The 20,364-nt window shown below is 43.7% G+C and overlaps 2 protein-coding genes across 13 annotated transcripts in view; one reads left to right on the plus strand and one right to left on the minus strand.

The window, feature by feature from the left end:
* Positions 1–20,364, plus strand: part of EDC3 (enhancer of mRNA decapping 3) — a 59,823-nt gene that overhangs the window by 34,033 nt on the left and 5,426 nt on the right. For all 8 annotated transcript variants that reach the window (XR_011526955.1, XR_011526948.1, XR_011526954.1 and 5 more), the window contains 2 exons: positions 4,084–4,419; positions 16,448–16,601. Coding sequence is in view for 4 of the 8 variants with exons in the window: in XM_070575139.1 (XP_070431240.1) it covers positions 4,084–4,419; positions 16,448–16,601 (490 nt within the window). In the remaining 4 variants the exon portion in view is untranslated. The remainder of the gene's footprint in view (positions 1–4,083; positions 4,420–16,447; positions 16,602–20,364) is intronic.
* Positions 11,885–20,364, minus strand: part of CLK3 (CDC like kinase 3) — a 37,017-nt gene continuing 28,537 nt past the window's right edge. For 3 of the 5 annotated variants that reach the window (XM_070575049.1, XM_070575042.1, XM_070575088.1), the window contains exons 13-14: positions 18,640–18,760; positions 13,731–15,820 (exon numbers count right to left, since the gene is read on the minus strand). In XM_070575049.1, the coding sequence (XP_070431150.1) occupies positions 18,656–18,760 (105 nt within the window). In that variant the 3' untranslated portion in view covers positions 13,731–15,820; positions 18,640–18,655. Of the gene's footprint in view, positions 12,704–13,730; positions 15,821–18,639; positions 18,761–20,364 lie in introns of those variants that run through there. The other 2 variants (XM_070575053.1, XM_070575097.1) reach the window with 2 other exon arrangements.

Below are 20,364 nucleotides of genomic sequence, written 5' to 3' on the forward strand. Positions count from 1 at the left end.
TTAGATAAACTGAAATGAACTGTTTTTACAGTAATATTTAATGATGGTTCAAAACATTTTTTACTTATTAAATACTAATATTTGGCTCAAACAGAGTGATTAACTTTGAGTCATTAACTTTTAAAATCGTGGTATATCACTAAGGAAAATAGTAATCGCACTACTTATTTCAGAAAACATTTAGTGTAGAGAATTGGTTAAGTAGGTGTTGGAAGACTAAAAAGGCTAAAAGAGATGTTGAGGGAAAAGAAACAAAGGGAAGAGGTTGGGGTTATTAGAACCTTGAAGTTCAGAGAAGAGGCTTCACAGAGTTGATGCCAGTACTTCTGAGGGGGTGCAATGAGGCTGGTTCTGTCTGTGCATGCCAGAAGGAAAAGCTGGAGACTGGAACCAACTGCCAGGGCAGTGCTGGTGCCAATAGCAAGCAGACAAAAAGGAGAAAGCCCTTCTCCTTCCTCCTAGTCTCTTCAAGTATCTGCTACCACTGGTGGAACCTATCAGGAAGCTAGGTAAAGAAGGAAAAATGTAGTTTGTAGGGTTCCAGCCCTGCATCACAAGAGTGACCGTGGAGTTGAAAGACCGTAGTTTAATAAGTGACACACTTAATACTTTGAATGAGACAGAGATTCAAAGAACTGATCCCAGGTTCAGTTAATTTTTTAATTTTTCTTTGTCGTAATAGAAAGAATACCTCTGAGAGGCATGATGTATAGCAGAGTGAGCAGACTTTCTGTAAAGGGTCAAGTGTTAAATATTTCAGGCTTTGCAGGCCATAAGGTCTCTGTCTCAAATACTTAACTTCGCCTTTGTAACACAAAAGCAGCCTTAGCCAATATGTAAACAAATGAGTGTGACTGTGTTTCAATAAAACTTTACAGAAACAGGCAGTGTGTTAGGTGTGGCCCCAGGGCTATAGTTTGCAGACTTCTGATGTGGAGTATACACTTAGGGTGAAGTTAATCAGTGATGGTCCACATGGATTCATGTTTGGAATAACCTTGATCCTTTTTAATTTGGGAGGCCACCTTCTTAGAACTGAGTAGATGGATTTAAAAACCTCATTCTAGCTGAAGAAGGCCTATCAGAAGAACAGGGTAAGTGTTAACTCTGCACTCTCGCTCACTTAGGATTGTGTTATCAGTACTATCTTTAATACATAGTTTCTATGTAGGAATCTTCTTAAGCTACTTACTCATTTTTGTATGCTTTAGTTAAAAATTTGTATAGTTGCACAACAATGTGAATGTACTTACTACCACTGAACTATACACTTAAAAATGGTTAAAATGGTAAATTTTATGTTATGTATATTTAACGACAATAAAAAAAATTGATGTAAGTCTACTTGCATGGATATACTTCTTGTTATGGAACGTCACTCTTTCTTCAGATGTCTCAAATACTGGCAGTAATTGACTGGCATGAAACCTTATAAGAGTGCCAATTTCCATCTATACATTAAATTCATAAAGCTAGGGCCAGCCCCGTGGCCTAGTGGTTAAGTTTGTGCGCTCCGCTTTGGCGGCCCAGGGTTTCGCCGGACGTGGCACTGCTCATCAAGCCATGCTGAGGCGGCATCCCACATGCCACAACTAGAAGGACCCACAACTAAAAATACACAACTATGTACCGGGGGGCTTTGGGAGAAAAAAGAAAAATAAAATCTTAAAAAAAAATCATAAAGCTTAATTTCTTACTGTTTTTAGTTAAAAGGAAAAGTAAATAGAATATTCAGTATCTTCTTTCTGCATCCAAGTGGGTCATCCTGTACACTCCTGGGTATGCACATACCCACTGGAGAGACACTGCTAGGCTAGAGACCTGTTTGGTAATAGGATAGTTTGAATTAATATTGAGAGAGTACGTTGGTAATCTTGCAAACTAGACTTTTTCTCTAGTTCTTCCCCTACCAATATGTATTGCTAATGGTGTTATCCTGACCTTGTATTTTCATGCCTGCTCTCCCATTCCTAATCCAGCTCTGCTTTCTCATCCATGTTTCAGTGGCCCTTTATATAAACTTCTATTATAACTCTCATTACATTATGTTTTAGTTATTTACTTATATATCTCTCCTCCTCCTTTTTTGAGTAGCATGTCTGGGTTATATACTATATTCCAAGCACCTAGCTGTGGCACACAGCATGCTCTTGCTTAATGTTTTTATCAAATTATTGGAGCTAGAACTTAACCCATACTTTGACGAGCTTCTCAGTGGTTTATAATCTGAACTATTTATGGTGGCTCAGCCAACTCTTCCTCCTCTTCATAATTTTGGTCAGCCTTAGTTTTTTTTCAGAGGCATAAATCTCATGGTTACTGCTAGCACAGCCCTTTTCCATACCAATATTTGGCATTAGGAAGACTTAGACATGAGTTGCATTTGCATAGTACACATCTTTCAGAATAATTATTATAACTAATCTTGCTGATATTGATTAATTTGTTAAACCAATATTTATTGACTGCTTGCTATGTGCTAGAAACCCTGCTGGGGATACCACAGTGAGCATTTTACATACAAGGAAATTGAGAAGTTGGGTGGCAGGTGTAAGATTATATAGCATGTTGTGTAACACTTAAAAATGGTTAAAATGGTCAGGAGGCCACCTTCTTAGATCTTTTAGATCATGTTAATGACGGAACTGCAACTGGACCCTGGGTCTCCTGACTCATGGTGCATTGGGTAGAAGGGAGTTGCTGTGAGAAGAGTTAGAGCAGTATAGTTGGGATGAAATGTGTGAAGGGGTTTGCTTGTGATCATTCTAACCTCTACTTGAATATTTTCTGTAAAATTGAGGAGCTCAGTCTCTCAAAAGGAAGCACATTATGTTTAGTTAGACTGTGTTTGAGGTTCATTTGGCATACCAGTCATTTGGTCCACCCTTTGGGGTAGCCAGGTGGGGATCAGAGTATAAACTCAATTCAGGATTCTCTGGGAATGAATGGTTTGGAGAATTCTGTGGGGTCTTCCGGCTTGGCTGCTACAGGAGGAGTTGACTGATATGTGGTGGCCAAATAGAGACTCAGAGACAGAGGATACCTGGCTGCTCTGGTGTTGATGTGCGTCTTGGTGTGACCTCTACAGGATCAGGTCAATATAGTCTTTGTCCTTATTTAATGGTTTAGAAATTACTTACCCAGAAGTAATAAAATTCTGAGAAAAGAGATCACATTAACCAAAAGATCTAAAAACAAGTTTATAAGTCAAAATACCAACTTCTAGTGGTAAATGTATATCTGGCTCAAGATCTGAAATCTGTCTAAATCAGGGATTCCCTCTTGCTGGGGTCTAGAGAACAAATTAAAAATCAGAAGGTTGCTTACTTTGTAAGCATAGAATTAAGAACCAGTTGAATGGTATCTTCCTGTGAACTTCAGATTATGAGTGCTTGGCCACTTTTTACTCTGGAAGTAATTCTCTCTTAAACAACTGCCACACATTCAGAATCAAACCACCCTGACCTGTGGGAGGAGATTGCTGTATTCCTGCCCTTCTGCTGCTTTTTTGATATTCAGTTGTCAAAAAAGCCTCATTACCAACTTCCTTATGAAGGGCAGAACTGGTTGCGATTTCCAGTACTGCTTGTTTCATATTCACTATTACTTGGGTAATATACAACGTCAGTTATTCCTTGAGATTTCTGGTAGTTTGTCCTAATATGATGATATGTGGTAGTGGGCCAGCCCTGTGGCCGAGTGGTTAAGTTCGCGCGCTCTGCTGCGGCGGCCCAGGATTTTGCCGGTTCGGATCCTGGGTGCGGACATGGCACTGCTCATCAAGCCATGCTGAGGCGGCATCCCATATGCCACAACTAGAAGGACCCACTTCTAAAGAAAAAAATTCTAAACTAAAAGAAATGTATAACTATGTACCGGGGGGCTTTGGGGAGAAAAAGGAAAAATAAAATCTTAAAAAAAAAAGTGTTAGTAAACCTAATATGATTTAAGAATAGCTTATCTTTACCATCTTCACTTTGATTCTTGTAACATACTCCATAAAGGACTAATGTATTGTGTTTTCCATTTCCATTGAGCACTTTCTGTGGGCACTCTAACTTTAGTCCCTCTTTTTTTCTCCAGGGTCATCTAGTAGCAGGCACCCAAATCAGGCAACTCCAAAGAAAAGTGGTTTAAAGAATGGCCAAATGAAGAGTAAAGATGACGAGTGCTTCGGGGATGATATTGAGGAGATCCCAGACACAGATTTTGATTTTGAAGGGAACTTGGCACTTTTTGACAAGGCAGCTGTGTTTGAGGAGATTGATACCTATGAGAGGAGAAGTGGTACCCGTTCCCGGGGCATCCCGAATGAAAAGCCTGCTCGTTACCGCCATGATGAGAACATCCTAGAGTCAGAGCCCATCGTCTACCGACGGATCACAGTGCCCCACAATGTGAGCAAGGAATTCTGCACAGGTGAGTTGCACCAGGTCCCACATTCCACTGGCCCTTCTTCCTTTTCTACTATGCTTGTAACAGAATGACCCAGATTCTGAGTCAGAGTCTTGCACTAGGAATTAAGTAAAGTGGCTTCGTGGTTATTATTATCTCTTGGGGATTGTGACCAGTACAGCATCCTGCCTGCCACTGTGGAGGGGCTAATTTTTCTACACGTCCATTTATATCCTGCAGCTGGCAGGATCTGGTCTACTGCTTATGAGTAACAACTAAAGACAGAATATTTTCTGTAAAATTGAGGAGCTCAGTCTCTCAAAAGGAAGTACATTATGTTTAGTTAGACTATGTTTGAGGTTCATTTGGCATACCAGTCATTTGGTCCACCCTTTGAGGGTAGCCAGATGAGGATGTCTAGATTCACATGATCAGATCTGTTTTCACTTTAGCTTCCCTGTTACTGCCTGTACATTTTACCAGAAGTTCAGCTCTGTTTTACTGATTGTTTGCTGGGGTAAAACACAGTTGGAGATGAATGGTTGAATCCATTGGTTGAAAATAGGGTTTCAGTAAATTACATTTGTTTACTCCACTGTCCTCATCTCCTGCTAGCCCTGGTCATTGAGAGTTGGCTAGTCATAATTCTCGTAGCAAGGTAGTAGTGCCTGTTTAGTTATATAGGTCACTGTATATAGTAGTCTAGTCTATTACCTCAGTAATTTTTAGGTTTCTTTTTTTTAGCATTAGAATCTTTCCTCAAACATATGGCATTTGAAGCAGATAAAAGCAGCTGTGGGAGAGGTGGTCTGCCTCATCCCTGTCCCTATCCTTTCCACCAAAACCACATTATTAACTGTGCTTCTTGGAATACAGTTTGAATACGATTGTTGTTGAATGATTTTAAGAGCTAAAGGGGGAATCATCATTTTAGTAATATAATATTCATTTTGGTTTGAAGTTTTGAATATAGGGAATATAAATCCTGAATGCTAGTAGCATTTGTAGGGAGAATTTTGGAGACAGCTTAATTACATTTAGAGGAAAATCAGAGACAATGGCATGGCTTTTTTGCAGACAACAGTATGGCTGTATTGTGTTTGGTTTTGCTGAGTACAGAAGCTTGAATGTGCTTTATATGTTAAAAACAAAAAAAGCAGACTGTCAGGCTAAGAAAGACTACTAAATTGTTTCTATCTTTCATTGGCAGACTGGCAGGCATGCCTCTATACTAAGGTAGTTTCCTTGAGTGGCACTGACAGTGTGACTTGCTGAACTCTTGATTTTTACCACCTGTGTAAAGTCAAACAGCCCAGCTCACAATCACGCTTAAGTTTCCAGGGTTTAAGCTTTTCAAAGACTGCTATCATCAAGCAGGTCTGGTAGTATACTCAGATCCTGCCATCCATCCACCTCTGGCTGCTCCCCTTTTTACTGCCCTCAGTTGCAAAATAAGCTGCCTCTCCTGGTAGCTCTCTGAGCTGTGGTGGATGGGTCATGCAGTGGTGATTTCCCTGAAATTCCTGAGCTTGGGGAGATTATAGCCTGCCTTGGAGTAAAGTTCCCAAAATGGAGAGAATAACAGTGAAGATCAGGGAAGATTCTCAGATCTAAAAGAGGCCGAGAAAACATTTGCTAAAGTAGACACAAGGAGAGGTGGGAAATTTTTCCATCTACACACTTTACCTCCACACCTTGATCCTTGCAGCTTATTTAATTTAATGACAGAAGTAAAAAGTTGCCTCCTCTCTTGTGAAATTATTTTTCCAGAATTGCCGTTAACAAACATACTACAAACCACACGTGCTAGTCCTTATCCAGTAAGTCACTCTGGTGGCTTGTGATGTGTAGCGACTGGCTGCACTTTGCTGGTGATGATAGTGAGGGGACGAGAGGTCTCGCAGCCTCATATCATCTGGTTTTTCTCTGTGTTCTCAACAGTGAGAAGGAGTGGAAATAAAGTCCTTTTGCCAAGCAGGGTGTTTGCTGGAAATAGAGCTAGCAAGCAGTTGCCTTGCTGAGCAGCTTCTCCTACAGGTGATTTTTATCTCTGCCAGCTCCCAGGCACAAGCCTCAAAGCAGGTTTTTACTGAGTGGTATTCAGGTAGTGCAGAGCTGGAGACACTCTTCCAATTGGATCTACTATCCAAATGTTAGGATCAGAATAAGGCAAACCATCTGGAATATGTGGGGAAACAACTTAGAACCGTAAAATGTTAGTGTTAGGTTACTTGATCACCTAGTATAATTTGCTCCTTTATATAGATAAGGCCCTTGAGGCCCAGAGAGGTAGAGGCTCTTGCAAACCATTTCCATCACATTTCCTCTCTTCTTCTGAATGTGGATAAGTTAGAGAGGAAGAAGAGTACATATAAGAAGAGAAGGGCAGTTTAATGGCAAAATAGACTATAGTCTTTTCTTTTTAGTATTCCCTCAGAAATGAACCAACTTACATCAGCACTTGTGGAGAGCGGCCTGGACAGCTCCCCAGTGTAGCCTTGCAGCATTCGTGTCCTAGAACCCCCAATACCTTTTTTTTTTTCCAGGAAGATTAGCCCTGAGCTAACTACTACCAGTCCTCCTCTTTTTGCTGAGGAAGCCTGGCCCTGGGCTAACATCGTGTCCGTCTTCCTCTACTTTATATGTGGGACGCCTAGCACAGCATGGTGTGCCAAGCGGTGCCATGTCCGCACCTGGGATCCGATCCGGCGAACCCCAGGCTGCCGAGAAGTGGAACATGCGAACTTAACCGCTGTGCCACCAGGCCGGCCCCTCCGCCCCCAATACCTTATCTTCTGCTAATCCTCAGAGTCGCAAAGGAAGAACAACATGTTTACTCCCCGTTGGATGGTGGCTTGGGTTTTAGGATTCTAACAGCTTGCTACTAGTGTCCTACACATGGACTGCATGCTAAGTGCTGTCAACAGTTTCTAAACCATTATTCTCTAGTTGCTCATACTCCTCTTGGCAATGCTCTGCCAACTGTGGGTGTGGATGTGGGTGTTTTGGGGGGGGCAGTGTTATAAAAACGCTGGTGATTGGAAAAACATGTTCAGGAAGCAATTAAATTTATCTCTTTGTTTAACCCAAATCTTTTCTCTCTGGAAAGCTCTTTTGGGTCTTTTGACAGTGCTGCTATCTCCAACATTCACAGATTGTGAGACATTCCTCCAGCTTGGACATACCTCGCTAAGTAATCGTGTCCAGTGATCAGCTACATGTGTGTTACATTTGGCTGTAAAATGCTAGATGTGTGTGAGCCCTCTGTGTTCAGTGGTGAGAGGTCCCCAAAGAGCAATGGTTAGGAGAGTGGTAAGGCTTCAGTGAAGAATCTTTGCTCGACACTCATAATGTTCTAAAAAGAGATGTTTAAGACATTTTGGGTCAGTCAGAACACTGTGCTTATTATGTGTAAGTCACCCTAAGATGGTCCTTACCTTCATGTTGTTAAAATGTACTTGGAGATGGAAAGATACTATATATGCCCAGAGTCCAGTGAGAGTGTGGACATTAAGAGCACTGGGTGTTGAGAGGCGGGGAGGGGTCCTAAAGGCTGGGCTGATCAGGGAAGTCTTCACAAAGGGAGCAGGACAGAAGCCTTGAAGCATGGGCAGGATTTTATCAGGCAGAGAGGAAGAGGAGGATGTTTGTGGGTAGGCTGGGCAGGTGCTGGTGAATAGTGTGAGTAAAGGGCTGTGTGGGAAATTAGCCATTGTCTGGTTTGGCCAGGACAGAGTTTGTGTTGGGGGTAGGAGGAATTAAAAATAGCTTTGGGGGCTGGCCCCGTGGCCGAGTGGTTAAGTTCGCACACTCTGCCTTGGTGGCCCAGGGTTTCACTGGTTTGGATCCTTGGTGTGGACATGGCATCCCTCATCAGGCCATGCTGAGGCGGCATTCCACATAGCACAACCAGAAGGACCCACAACTACAATGTACAACAATGTGCAGGGGGGCTTTGGGGAGAAGAAGAAAAGAAAGAAAGAAGAAAAAAGAAGATTGGTAACAGATGTTAGCTCAGGTGCCAATCTTTCAAAAAAAAAAAAACGCTTTGGACCAGAGCACAGAGAACCTTGTGTGCCAATGTTATCCTTGTCCTGTGGCCATGGGGAACAACTGAAGGATTCCGAAAATGACATGATCCAAAATCTCTTTTAAGAAAACTTTTAGTCTTTAGGAAGACTGGTCTCATGGGAGGATTCAGGATAGAATGAGAGGAGAGAGAGACCAGAGCAGAAGACCAGTTAAGTTAGGCTCATGTCATGACTAACGTACCAGGGATTTGGGCCTCTGAATGGAAAGGAAGACGAAGCTGTGAGAGAAATGACAAAAGGGAATTTGATAAGATTGGTGATTGAAAATAGGTGGGAAAGGGTTGAGTGAGTAAAAGGGTTCAGAGGCACTGGACCTGTGGGGCAGGAAAAATGGCAGGGAATTGAGTTATGTAGCCAAATGGAGGCTACGGAGCCTGTTTCCTTATCTGTAAAGTGGCGTAATACATGTCAATTAAAGGAGATCATGTGAAAAAGCAGCTGGCAAAATGCTTGGCATGTAATTGTTATTCAATCAGTATTTGACTCTAAATGTGAATTGGAAAGGCTGCCTCAGTAAGGTTATTTTAAAACATCAACCTTTACAGAATTTCTGTGTCAGGCACCATTCTAGATACTCTGGGTAAGTCATGGTCCGTCACCTCAGGGGCCTTAGAGTATAGGATAACCAGATGTATAAACAAACAAATAATAGATGTGTGTACAAGGTTTAGAGGTGGCAGAAAGGGGAGGATAGGGGCCTGATTCAAGAGAAGCAACATGATTATAGCCAACATCATAATATGAAATGTTCATTGGGTATTTACTATGTCTCAGGCACCATTCTAAGCACTTCATGTGCTTATCTCAGTAAATTTTCATGGCATCTCTATGAGGTTGAACTGTTAGCTCCATTTTGTTATTATCCCCGTTTGCTGGAGTTAAGTGTTCCAGTAAAACTTTCATCAAGAATAACTTTAAAGTGTCTCAAATTCTTCATTTCCTGGGTTCTAATAAATTCTTCTTAGGTATATTTATTCAAGAGCGCTTCCATTTGGGTAGAATTCTTATTTAACTTATGTCATTTGTTTTCCACTGTGGGGCCTTTTTCTGTCCTCAAGTATGTAGAAGCCCAGATGGGAGGCAGTGGGGTGCTGTTGGTGCAGGCACCAAGTCTCCGCAGTTGTCCCATCTGCTTTGTCTGAAAGACCTTCTTCTACCTCCACACTATGTGTCTGCTGAGATTTAGGGAGCAGCAAGTATGTGAGGGTGACCTGAAGTAGGGTTACTGTTCTTTACTGTCTTGCAAAAGGATCCAGTCAGAGTTTGCGTGAGGCACTCCGGTCTGAGCTCCCTTTGGGTCCAACACGACTTATCCATACTCATTTCTCTTGGTGAAAGCACTTCTAGCTCCTACTCTGAAGGGGAACAGCTGGTAAAGGCACAGTGGGTTTGTTCCTGTGGCTTGCCTCTTTACTCTTCCCACCTTTGCGAGCTAAGTCTTTTAGATTCAGTGGGGATGTATCTTGCTCTCATGACAAGCTTGGCTTTCACCATTCCATGCTGGCAGTTGTCTTCCACAGCTGGCATTCCATTTCTGCCTCTGAGCCCTGGTTGCCTTTCTCTGCTTCCTGTCACCAAGAGTCCTTCAAGAAGCATTCTAATGCTTTCAAGACCAGCAGTGTTTTTATCTCTGAAAGGACAGATAATCAGGAAACCTGCTTTGGTTTTGTTATGTGTTCAAAAGGAATCCAGGAAGAAATAAATCTTTGAGTTAGAAGTGGCCATTTAAGAATTTTACCCTGAGGGTAGTGAGGCCCCTTCAGCAGCTGTTGTGTTCCTGCTGAGGATCCTTCTCATTCAGAGAATCCACTGTTGGTTGCAGTGGAACTGGTCATGATCTCATTGCCTTCTCAAACCAGAGACCCAACCCACATGGGTTCCTGCCGTGGTCTCCTCTCGATCCCCACCCCTACTCCATTCCCTGTCCTGTTTTTACAGGTTAGACCAGGTGCTACAGGGATGCCATTCCCAGGAAGGCACCTCTTCTACATTGCTTATTTTAAGGGAGATATCAGGAGGTAAATTCTAGGAGGTCTTCTGGACCAGGATACCAACACTAATACACCTGTGCTCCTGCACCAAGTGTCACAACTTTCATTGAGCAGAGCTAATGAGCCTAGTTTCTAAAATTGTGTCTCTGTAGGCAGACTTGTTTGACAGCAACTTGGTTGATTTGGGGAACCTCAGGTTCTAGCCGATCCTCCAGTCCAGGAGTAGAGGGAAGTAGTCGGTCCCTTTAACATGGAGACCTGGCTAATCAGGTGGACAGTTGTCATAGGGCTGAAGGGCTTGGTTGTAGTCAATGGTGTTCTCATGAGGTTTTAGAGCCATACTCGTAAGACAGAAGTCTTGCCTAGACTCTTCCCCCAGTAGTGAACACTTGTGCTTCCTGCAGTCTGTCGCCTGGAAAAGGTCTCATGGCAACTTGTTGCCAGAGTTTTAATTTAAGAGTTTAAGTTCAGACTAAGGGCTGGAGGATCTGGAGCCTAGCACATTATGGCCTGGTACCTGGGTTTTTGATAAAGCTGCCAATTGGTCATTCTAGAAAATGAGTTGATCTCTTCAAATGTGACTCCTCTGCCAATATGTGTCCCCTTGCCATTTCAGAGCCACAAGTATTAGCCAGAGTGAGGAAATAGTTTGATTTCAATGCACCTACCATCCTCCTTAAATTCAACATATCAAAGCTAACTCAGTAATTCACCCCCACTCATATCTTTTGACTCCTTGGCATGCCCATTCCTTTCAGTGGAATCACCATTCTTTAAGTGTCCAGCATGAAACTTTGGGGCCATCTTTGCCTCTTCCTTCTCATAGAAATTCACGACTAGAAAGGACCCTGGAGGCCATTTTTTCTAATTTAATAGCAGGTGATTCCTTCTGTAGTAGCCCTGTCAGGGAATTTTCCTTTCTCCTCAGTATTCATTCTGGCTCTAGATTCTCTTCTTCCTTCAAAATCTCCTTTGAAATTATCATGACCATTTAGTTTTGTGTGCTGCCCCGTAGGCTCCCCACATCCCTTGAAATCAATTCTACAGGATTTTTCCACCCTCCTCTTCTATCCCTGTCTACTTCATCCTGCATAAAACAACTCAGCTTTTACAGCCATCTGAAATCTGGCCCTGCCCATGACTCTAAGCTAGCTTCACATCACCTCTGGAATTTTGTTCATGTTGTGCCCAGAATGACACACTTTAGGACTGTGGTGTATTCTCTAATATTTACACATGTATATTTTTTGTTTCCAGCTGGATTGTAAGATTGTGAGAACAGGGTCTGTTTTCATACTCTTTATTTTCTCTGTCTCTTGCCATCCCCACTCCACCACTGATTGCTGTATTATTACTCTATAAACATTTGTCAATCATATTTGGAGACTCTTAACTCTCTCTCTTTCCTTTCTCTCCACAACTTTTTTTTTTTTTTCTCCACAACTTTTTATATTGAAAAAAATTTCAAACTTTCAGAAAAGTTGCTGGAATAGTATAATGAATAGCCATACACCCTTCATTTAGATTCACTAACATTTTACCACATTTACTTAATAAATATATAAACATACGCACACAGATCTTGGAGCCATTTGAGATTTAGTTGCCCTCATTACATTCCACCCCTAAATACTTCTGTGAGTATTCAGTGGGATATTGCTCCATACAACCATGCTGCAAGATTGCCCTTAGGAAATTTAAAATTAACACAAAAGTATTATCTAATATATGCTCCATATGCAAAACTTTCCAGTTGTCCCAGTCATGTCCTTTATAAAGTCATATTTTTAATCAGCCATTGCATATTACATTTAGTTGTCATATCTCTTTTGTTTCTTTTCCTTTAACTGGGACAGTTCTCACAACTTCTGTTGTCTTCTGTGATACAGATTTGTGAAGAATCTAGGCCAGTTGATTTGCAGAATACCCCTTAGTTTTGACTTTACTGATTGTTTCCTTTTGATATGATTCATGTTAAACATTTTTTCCAGGATTTTGGTGGGGCTCTTTCTCTCTCAGGGCATGTGATGTCAGTTTGTCCCATCACTGGGGCTAAGTTTGATCACTTGGTAAGGTGGTGTCCACCAGATTTCTTCTTTGTAAGGATACTTTCCCCTTTGTAATTAATAAGTAATCTTGAGAAGTCCTTTACGTCTTGAGTCCAAAGCTTGTTCCACTGGAGCTTTAACCTGAAGGAATGAGGTCCAGTGTGGACAGGGTGTTGGTCTAGTTGTCGTAAAAGCGGGAAGGAAAAGGTGGGGAAAGAGTCAGAAACATCTCACCCATACTTGCCTTTGTTTACAGCTGACCCTTTCTGGGAAAAGGCTTGTACATGGTGCTGGTGGAGTGGTGCGATAGAAGGTGTGAGAACTTGCATATGTGTCTAAGGGAGGGAAAGGCCTGAAATAGTCTATACTGGAACGAGCAGTGGAAGTGATGAAGCCATGAAGAAGGGGCAGACTGCAGCAGGCATGGGCAGTGTTTGGGCCACTGGGTTCCGTAGCCTTAGCCTCATGCTGTGGAATGAGTTGTGCAGCGAGGAGGACTTTTCTCCCCTGGCCTGTACTGAGTGTGCTGAAGTCATTTTCCTTGATACCCTAAGGTTAAGCCTAAGAAAGGCTCTTCTTGTTCCGAACTCAGTATAACTTTATTTCCCTTTCTTGTTTCACCAACAGCTGTAAAATACATATTAATATTAAGAGAAACTCTACCAACTGATTTTACTGCCTTGGTTCTCAAACAATAAAGATCCACCTTCCAACTCAAACATAATTAGGCTTGGCCCATGTTCAGGCTTTGGCAGTGTTATTGTTTGCAGTTACATGCTATGTTCTTGGTTCCCTTCCTTTGGAATTTTATTCTCTGACTGTTTCTGATAAGCCAGTCTGACTGGTTGGACTTTGTATGTAAATGCTGAAAAGGAACATTTTGTGTGCTTGCATACTCCTTTCAGAGAAGCAATCAGAAAAGAGTACACTGGAGTCCTAGTCTGCAGCTGGCAGACTGAGCAGAAAAGATTCTTGGCCTTGGCTTTCCCTACGCTAGCCAGTTCATCAACAGTGCCCCTTCCCCCCAGCACAGATCAGTGGGGAGACGGCGATAGGCACGCAGTTTCCATCTGCAGCATCCAGCCAGCCACAGTGGGTGTTTTGTGCTGGTCTCAACCTATCGATTACCAGTATTGTGGCTGGACCAGCCCTTATGGTTCTTATTATGATTGCAAGACACCTTTCAGCAATAACCGTCAGGAAACTTTTAAAAAATGAAGGTATATTACTTACAAGACCTGGAATTACATTAGCACATCTAGGGCCACACAAGAGGTCACAGGGAGAGAGAGAGAAAGAGAGAAAGGGCCTAGGGTTCTGCTTTTACTGGGATCGAGGGTGGGGACCTAGGGTTTCATGGGGTCACTTTTTATTGGCGAGTTTAAAACATGAGTGGGAATTTAAGCAGGAAGAGAAAAAGATAGCCCAAATGGTCAGTTATTGAAATCAACCAAGATCTCTGAAACAAAGGAGCCTCAGTCAGGGGAGGCAGCCTGACTCTTTATCTAGTCATGTGACTGGCAATGCGTTTATTTGAGATAGCCATCTTTGAAGTGGATGCCTCTTTGAAAGGATGCCTCAGTAATCAAAGCTGAGGTCAGTAACTTACATTCCAAAAAAGAAAAATATAATAAAACTGTCAGGGCTGGCACTACAGTGGGATAAGTTCTCTTCTCCCTGCACCATGAGTTTTGTACCCTTAAGGACTTGAGGAGAAAGGTGACAGAGAATGCTTCAGCCTGCCTCCAGAGAGCCCTCAACAGGAGAGGGGGGTGCCTGTATACACAGCACAAGACCTAGACCCAGAGAGAAAGCCTGATTTGTAGTGTGGCAGGCCCAAGATTCACTCCCCTGACCTGTTTCACATTCGTCTGATAAATAGGTAAAGAAATGCAGACTTGAGGGGAAGTTCTCCCTTGCGTGACTTTGCAGGTAAAGCGGGTGTTTGAAGTAGGCAGGTGCATGACTTGTCTGACAGGTTTAGGGTTGTTAGTGGCTTAGGACTCGTGAGAATTCCTTCAGCTTTTCCACACTGCTATCAGTGGTTCCTAATTAGTTTTGATAATATGTGCGTGTCTGGAGCAGGCCATAAAAATGGCTGTTTTAATCAGCTGTTTACATGCAAGGTCAGGCTGCAGCCTCCAGCATTGGCACCTGGGATGTCAATAATTGACAAATCAGAAAAGGTGGGAGGAGAGACAGCGCTCCTCATGGCACTGTTTGTTATCTCTGCCCAAGGTAGAAGTAGGACTCAGGCAGGTAGAGGGGCTCAGTTAACCAAAAGGATAGTGTTAATTTTGATATGTAGACACTTTTTTATTATCATCATTACATGAAATTATTATTTCGCCTTCCCTTGAGAGATACAGACCTGGGTGCTTAAGGTTCAGTGTTTGTGTTTGGTTTCCCGTTGTTAAAATGTACAGCCATAGAATCATTCTGTGTGGTTTTAAGAATCTGTGTAGGCAGAACTGGACACCCGATAAAACCTCAAGAAATTTCTCCTGAATTGGTCAGTTAGGAAGACAGGTTTTTCTATAGAGAGCACGGGAACTAATAGAATGATGATGATGAACTTGCTGAGAACTTCTATCTTAGAGTTAGGCCAGACCAGAAATAGCACTAGGTTTGCATCATTTATGTGTGTGAGTACCTGATGAGAAATCTGGCCTATTGAATATATATAGCTGAGACAGCTTGAGGAGTTGGGGCCAAATTGAAAAGGCTTATTTCCCTACTTTGAGGAGTTTACAATTCAGTATAGATGAGGACACAGGATCTAAAAAGGCATCTAATTCAGCCAGACAAAACTGGTTACATGCAGTCCCACGATGACTTGCTAATTGGAATCATGTTTATTGGTCTGTCAGCCAGTGAGTCCAAATGGGGCTATTTGGCAAAGGGTCTGCTCCCTTGGGGCCAGCCTGTGGCCCTGTTTGTAAGATGGCATTGCTTCTCAAGGCAAGAGCTACCCATTACAGATCACAATTTTTGACTTTTGCTGTTTCTATCCTGTCCTGGTTTTCTGGGCCCTGAAACAGTAGCTGGTATGTTGATACTGAGGCGTACGATATCATAGACTCCTTCAAGTGTACCAGGTGCTGCAGACTTTGGCCTTGTTAAAACTAAGTACTTTCCGTGGTGTACTTTCAACGACTGTGATCCTCCCTTTCTAGAGTTCTCTTTATTTGTGGTGAATAAAATGTCCAAGATTCTTCTGAGTAGCTCACAGCAAGCTCTGGGTTACTTTCCAGGTACTCTTTCCCTGTGATGTGAGTACTGGGTTACACTCACCCTGCGTGAGGAGAAAATGACAGATTATTTGAGAAAACAAGTTTCTGATTGAATTTCTTAAGCAAAGAGGAAGGGCTAAATAGAAGAAAGGAAGAGGAAGAAGAAGTGGGGAACAGGTAGATGAATAAGTCATCCTGCCTTGAAATTGAACCGCGAGGTCAGGAGGGTCAGCTAGTGTGTATTCTACTTCTGGGGAAGAATAAGGGGTCTACTGGTAAGGAAGACCCTGTTGCCAGGATGGCATTTCCCCCACCTTAAGCAAAGCATGTTCTCTTCTAATGCGATCGATAAGTTGCTGTTACACACTCTGTGCCAGCCTTTTCTTGGTACTACCAAATACATCTAGGTGGATTTGGCCTTCGAGGTCTAAAGCTAAACTTGCTAAGAGAGCTTAAGTTCATCCCTGCTCTCTGGTAACCTAAACAGGTTGTTCCTCAGTTCCCCATCCGCTGCTCGAGCTCTGGAGGGCTGCAGAGCATGGCTAGGTCCCAGATTACGTGGATGGGCCAGGGAAGGGTCAGTCTTAAAATCTGGCTTTCACAGAATCCTGGATCAAGTATACCCATTTGTGGACCTGGTTTCCTGTAATCACCTTCCCTTTCTCTTCTCATCTCCTTTTGAACTACAGACTCTGGCCTGGTTGTCCCAAGTGTTTCCTATGAGCTGCATAAAAAGCTGTTGTCTGTGGCTGAGAAGCATGGGTTGACTTTGGAGCGGAGACTGGAGATGACAGGAGTATGTGCCAGTCAGATGGCACTGACCCTGCTTGGAGGACCCAACAGGTAAATGCCTATAGACTGGTGGGGGCTGAGTGTGGGGTGATGCTACTCTGCCAAGTCATCACCACAGGGCCTCACAGAGAGTTCATCAGATAGTTCCTGCTTGTCTAGTGTGCGCATCTCTATGAAGTCACTTTCCTGGATGCTACGAGGTTTTCATTTGCCCCTCTTACTCATCTCCTGGCAGACCTCATTCTTCTTCCAGCAAGCCACCCTTGGACCCCTTCTATCCTGGTAACAGGAAAGACTTTGAGATTCCTACTTACTACAGGAGGCCTGCCTTTGAAGAAGCTTTTCAGAGCCCCAGGCTGTGCTACTCGTCATTCACTCAGAGGGGCTGGAATACAAATCAGCCTGAGTTCAGTACTTGAAAACTTGTAGAGCCACCCTGACAACTGGGTGGGAGAGCTAGAGTTTGGCACCTTTTCACTTGCCCCTTGGGCTCATCTATCAGGAGCAATACTTAATTTTAGTTGTGGACATTTACTGATGCCATGTACCAGACCTTGTGCTAGCACTAAAGATACAAAGAAGAATAAAATATTGCTCCTGCCCTCCAGTAGCCTAGTGAGGTCTCCAGAAAGTACAGTGCTGGGGTAGAGGAAACAGAATGTTCTCCAGGAAGCCACATTTCTGCTCCAGGCTGGAGAAGCCAGTCAACCTTCCTAGAACAGTGGCACCCAAGCTGAGTCCTGCAGAACAAGGGAGAATTAACTGTGGCAAGCAGAAAGGAGGAAAAGTAGTCTTAGGTCTCAAGAGTAGCATGTGCCAAGGGCACAGAGAATTGAGAGACCGTGGAAGTTGTGGGGATCCATAAGTCATTCTGTGTGGCTGGGAAGTAGGGCCTTAGTACAGCTGAGCAGTAGGGAGCCGCTGAAGGGATTTCATTAGGGCAGTGACATGATTAGTCCTGTGTTTTAAAGATATGACTTTGGCTGAATAGATTGAATGGAAGCAAGACTGAGGGCAGAGAGACCAGTTAGAAAACTGAGCCAGGGGCTAGATGATGGTGGTTCCAACCAAGGAAGTAGGGATCAGAGAAGTAGATAGATGAGGGATTTTTTTTTTTTAAAGTAAAATCAACAGGGCAGGGTAACTGAATGGGTGTGAGAGGTGGTGGAAAGTGGAGTGTCGGTGATCACTGACTTCAGGCCTTCTAGCCTGGACTCCTGGTGGGTAGTGAGAACATTCACTGGCATAGGGAATATGGGAAGAGGAGCAGGTTTGGGGGAGATGGTGGATTTTGTTTTGGATGTGTTGAGTTTGGGAGCCCTGTGAAATATCCTGATAGACCATTAGCAGTCTGGATCTGAAGTTTAGGAAAAGGTCTGAGCAGAAGATAGAGACCTAGAAGTCATCAGCTCATAGATGGTGTAAGAATAGATGAAATCCTCTTAGGAGAGGATGTAAAGGGAAGAAAGGGCCGAGGGTGAAATTCCGGGGAATGTCAGCATTAAAGGCATAGTTAGAGATGAAGAGCCTTTCAGAATGGCTGAGAAAGAAAGCCAGAGAGGTAAGAAAACTAAGAGGGGTAGTGTTTAAGAACCAAAGGAATAGTGTTTGAAGAATACAGGAATGGTCCCCAGTCGTACTGCTGAGAGATCAGGCAAAATTAGAGTTGACGAGTATCTGCTGGATTTGTCAGTGTAGAGGAGGATGTTGGCAACCTTGTGGGAGAGTGGTGTCTAAAGTGATCCAAGCTGGCTGTGAGATTCCCTCCCCTGTACCTCCACCGCCCTCGCCCTACAGAGTTTGGGGGTGTTCATTCCTCCTTGTCCCTTATTTAGGCGTACTTGCTAATCAGGCTGGATCCCTGGCCTTTCCTGTGCCAGGGAAGAGCCAATAGAGACCCCCAAAGGAAGGAATAGTGCAGGCTGCCCTCTGAAGGAGCATCGGGCCTTCGGGTCTGGTGGCTGCTGCGCTTCCTCCCAGTGCAGCCATTGGGGCAGCTCCGGGAATAAGGTCTTCCCGGGAGTATTTGAGGCCATAAAAGTGGCTTCCCAGAAACAACAGTTTGGGGGCAGGGACTGAATGTCCTCACCAAGTCACAGTCCTCTTTAGCCAGCTTCTTGGGGGCTGGCTGTCCTCACACCTGTCTTTTCTCTCAGTGTCTGAACTCTCAGAAGGGCCGTCTTCTGTCCTTTGCAGCAGCTGCGGTTTTCCTTTGAGAAAGATTGCCACAGTTAGTAGTCAGTTTCATGTATGTCAAGTACCAAGCAGTTTTTTGCTGTGCGTTTGCAGCAGCATTTAATTTGATCCTCATAACTTCACCTCAAAGGTAAATAGTAGCCCGGTGTTTTAAGATGAGCAAGCTAAGGCTCAGAGAGCTGAAAAGCTTGCACCACGTCACGCTGCTGGTGTGTGGTGGAGCCAGGTCTCCTATCCATATAGGTCTGTCTCCAGTGCCTGTATTTTGCCCCCTGCTCTTGGGTATGTGGGTGCCATGGTCTGCTTTGAGTCCTCTGATAGGAGGTGCCTCTGTGAGGGGGAGAATCCATTGAGGGAACAGACACGGGTGAGTCAGATGCCAGAACTCTGCAGTATCTGTCAGAAGGGAAAAGTACTTGTCATATTTCTTTATGATGCAGATATATTGGGGGAAATGAATAGTTTACTGTATTTGTAGACAACATTGCTAAATTCCCCAAAATTTACTTTGAGGGTGGGGATTTCCTCTTTGGCTCAACGGCATCTGTCATTTTCCTTCCTTTGGGAGACCAGTAAGTGACTGTCCCTGCTCTGCCCCTAAGCAGAGACCTAAGCCTGTTTCTTGCTCTCATCTGCCCGTACCTTCCTGTCCTGGGGGCAGACTGTACTGCCTGTGAGTTGGGCACAGCTCCAGGGCTAATCCTCTAAACCTCCATACTTATGGCTTCTCTGAGCTCAGAGGGATCTCAACTTCAAATGGCAGGAAACTGGAAATGACTACTTCATCATAAAGTGGGTGTCTAAGGCAGCTGCCAGCTTAGGAGACTGGGAAGCCCCTAGCCTGCTGCTTCCCCCATGACCAGTACAGTAATGATGCCACCATCGATTGAGCACTTTCTGTGTGTCGGGCCCTGTTCTAAGTGTGGTATGTCCATTAATCCACACAGCATCCTATGAAATAGGTACTATTAGAATCTACAGCATTGCCCTTATTAGCTTACTGGCAGCTCCGTGAAGAGAACTTAGACTGGCAACCGACTGAGGATGATTTAGAACTGTCCTGTTTGGTACTTGCTGTGAGTTTCTTAGGAGTTGAGCCAGACTAATCCTAGAAGAGGTGAGCCTTTAGCTGGATCTCAAAGAAAAGGTGGGTCAGAGTTTGAAAAGTGAAGGGCTCTCTGGGCAGGGGACATAGTTTGAGCAGAAATAAGAAAGAGTCTTCCAAGTGCAGGAGAGAATGATGAGACCAGCCTTGCTGCAGTGGAGCAGGTATGATGGGGAAGGAGAGCAGAGAAGGCTGCAGAGAAGGAAAAGCCTCTTTGCCAAGCAGAGTTTGGACCTAATGGGTGACACAGTGAGAACAGTAAGTGTTGTTGGTCAGAAAGCAGTGTTGTGGCACCAGTGTTATATGGAACAAGATCTGGGTGAATTACCTAGTGAGAGGACCCAGCAGATGAAGTGACACTGGGGTGTGAGACGATGGGAATGCCACCCTGTAGATTAGACTGCAGTGGATTTTGGCCCCCTCTGGAAGCTGGGACTATCAAGAACTCTGGGAGTAACAGGTACCAAGAGGCACCCATCTGGTATAAGGTAAAAGGGATTGGCAAGTCTGTAG

The sequence above is a fragment of the Equus przewalskii genome, chromosome 1, assembly GCF_037783145.1.
Source record: "Equus przewalskii isolate Varuska chromosome 1, EquPr2, whole genome shotgun sequence".
In the NCBI taxonomy this organism is placed as follows: domain Eukaryota; kingdom Metazoa; phylum Chordata; class Mammalia; order Perissodactyla; family Equidae; genus Equus; species Equus przewalskii.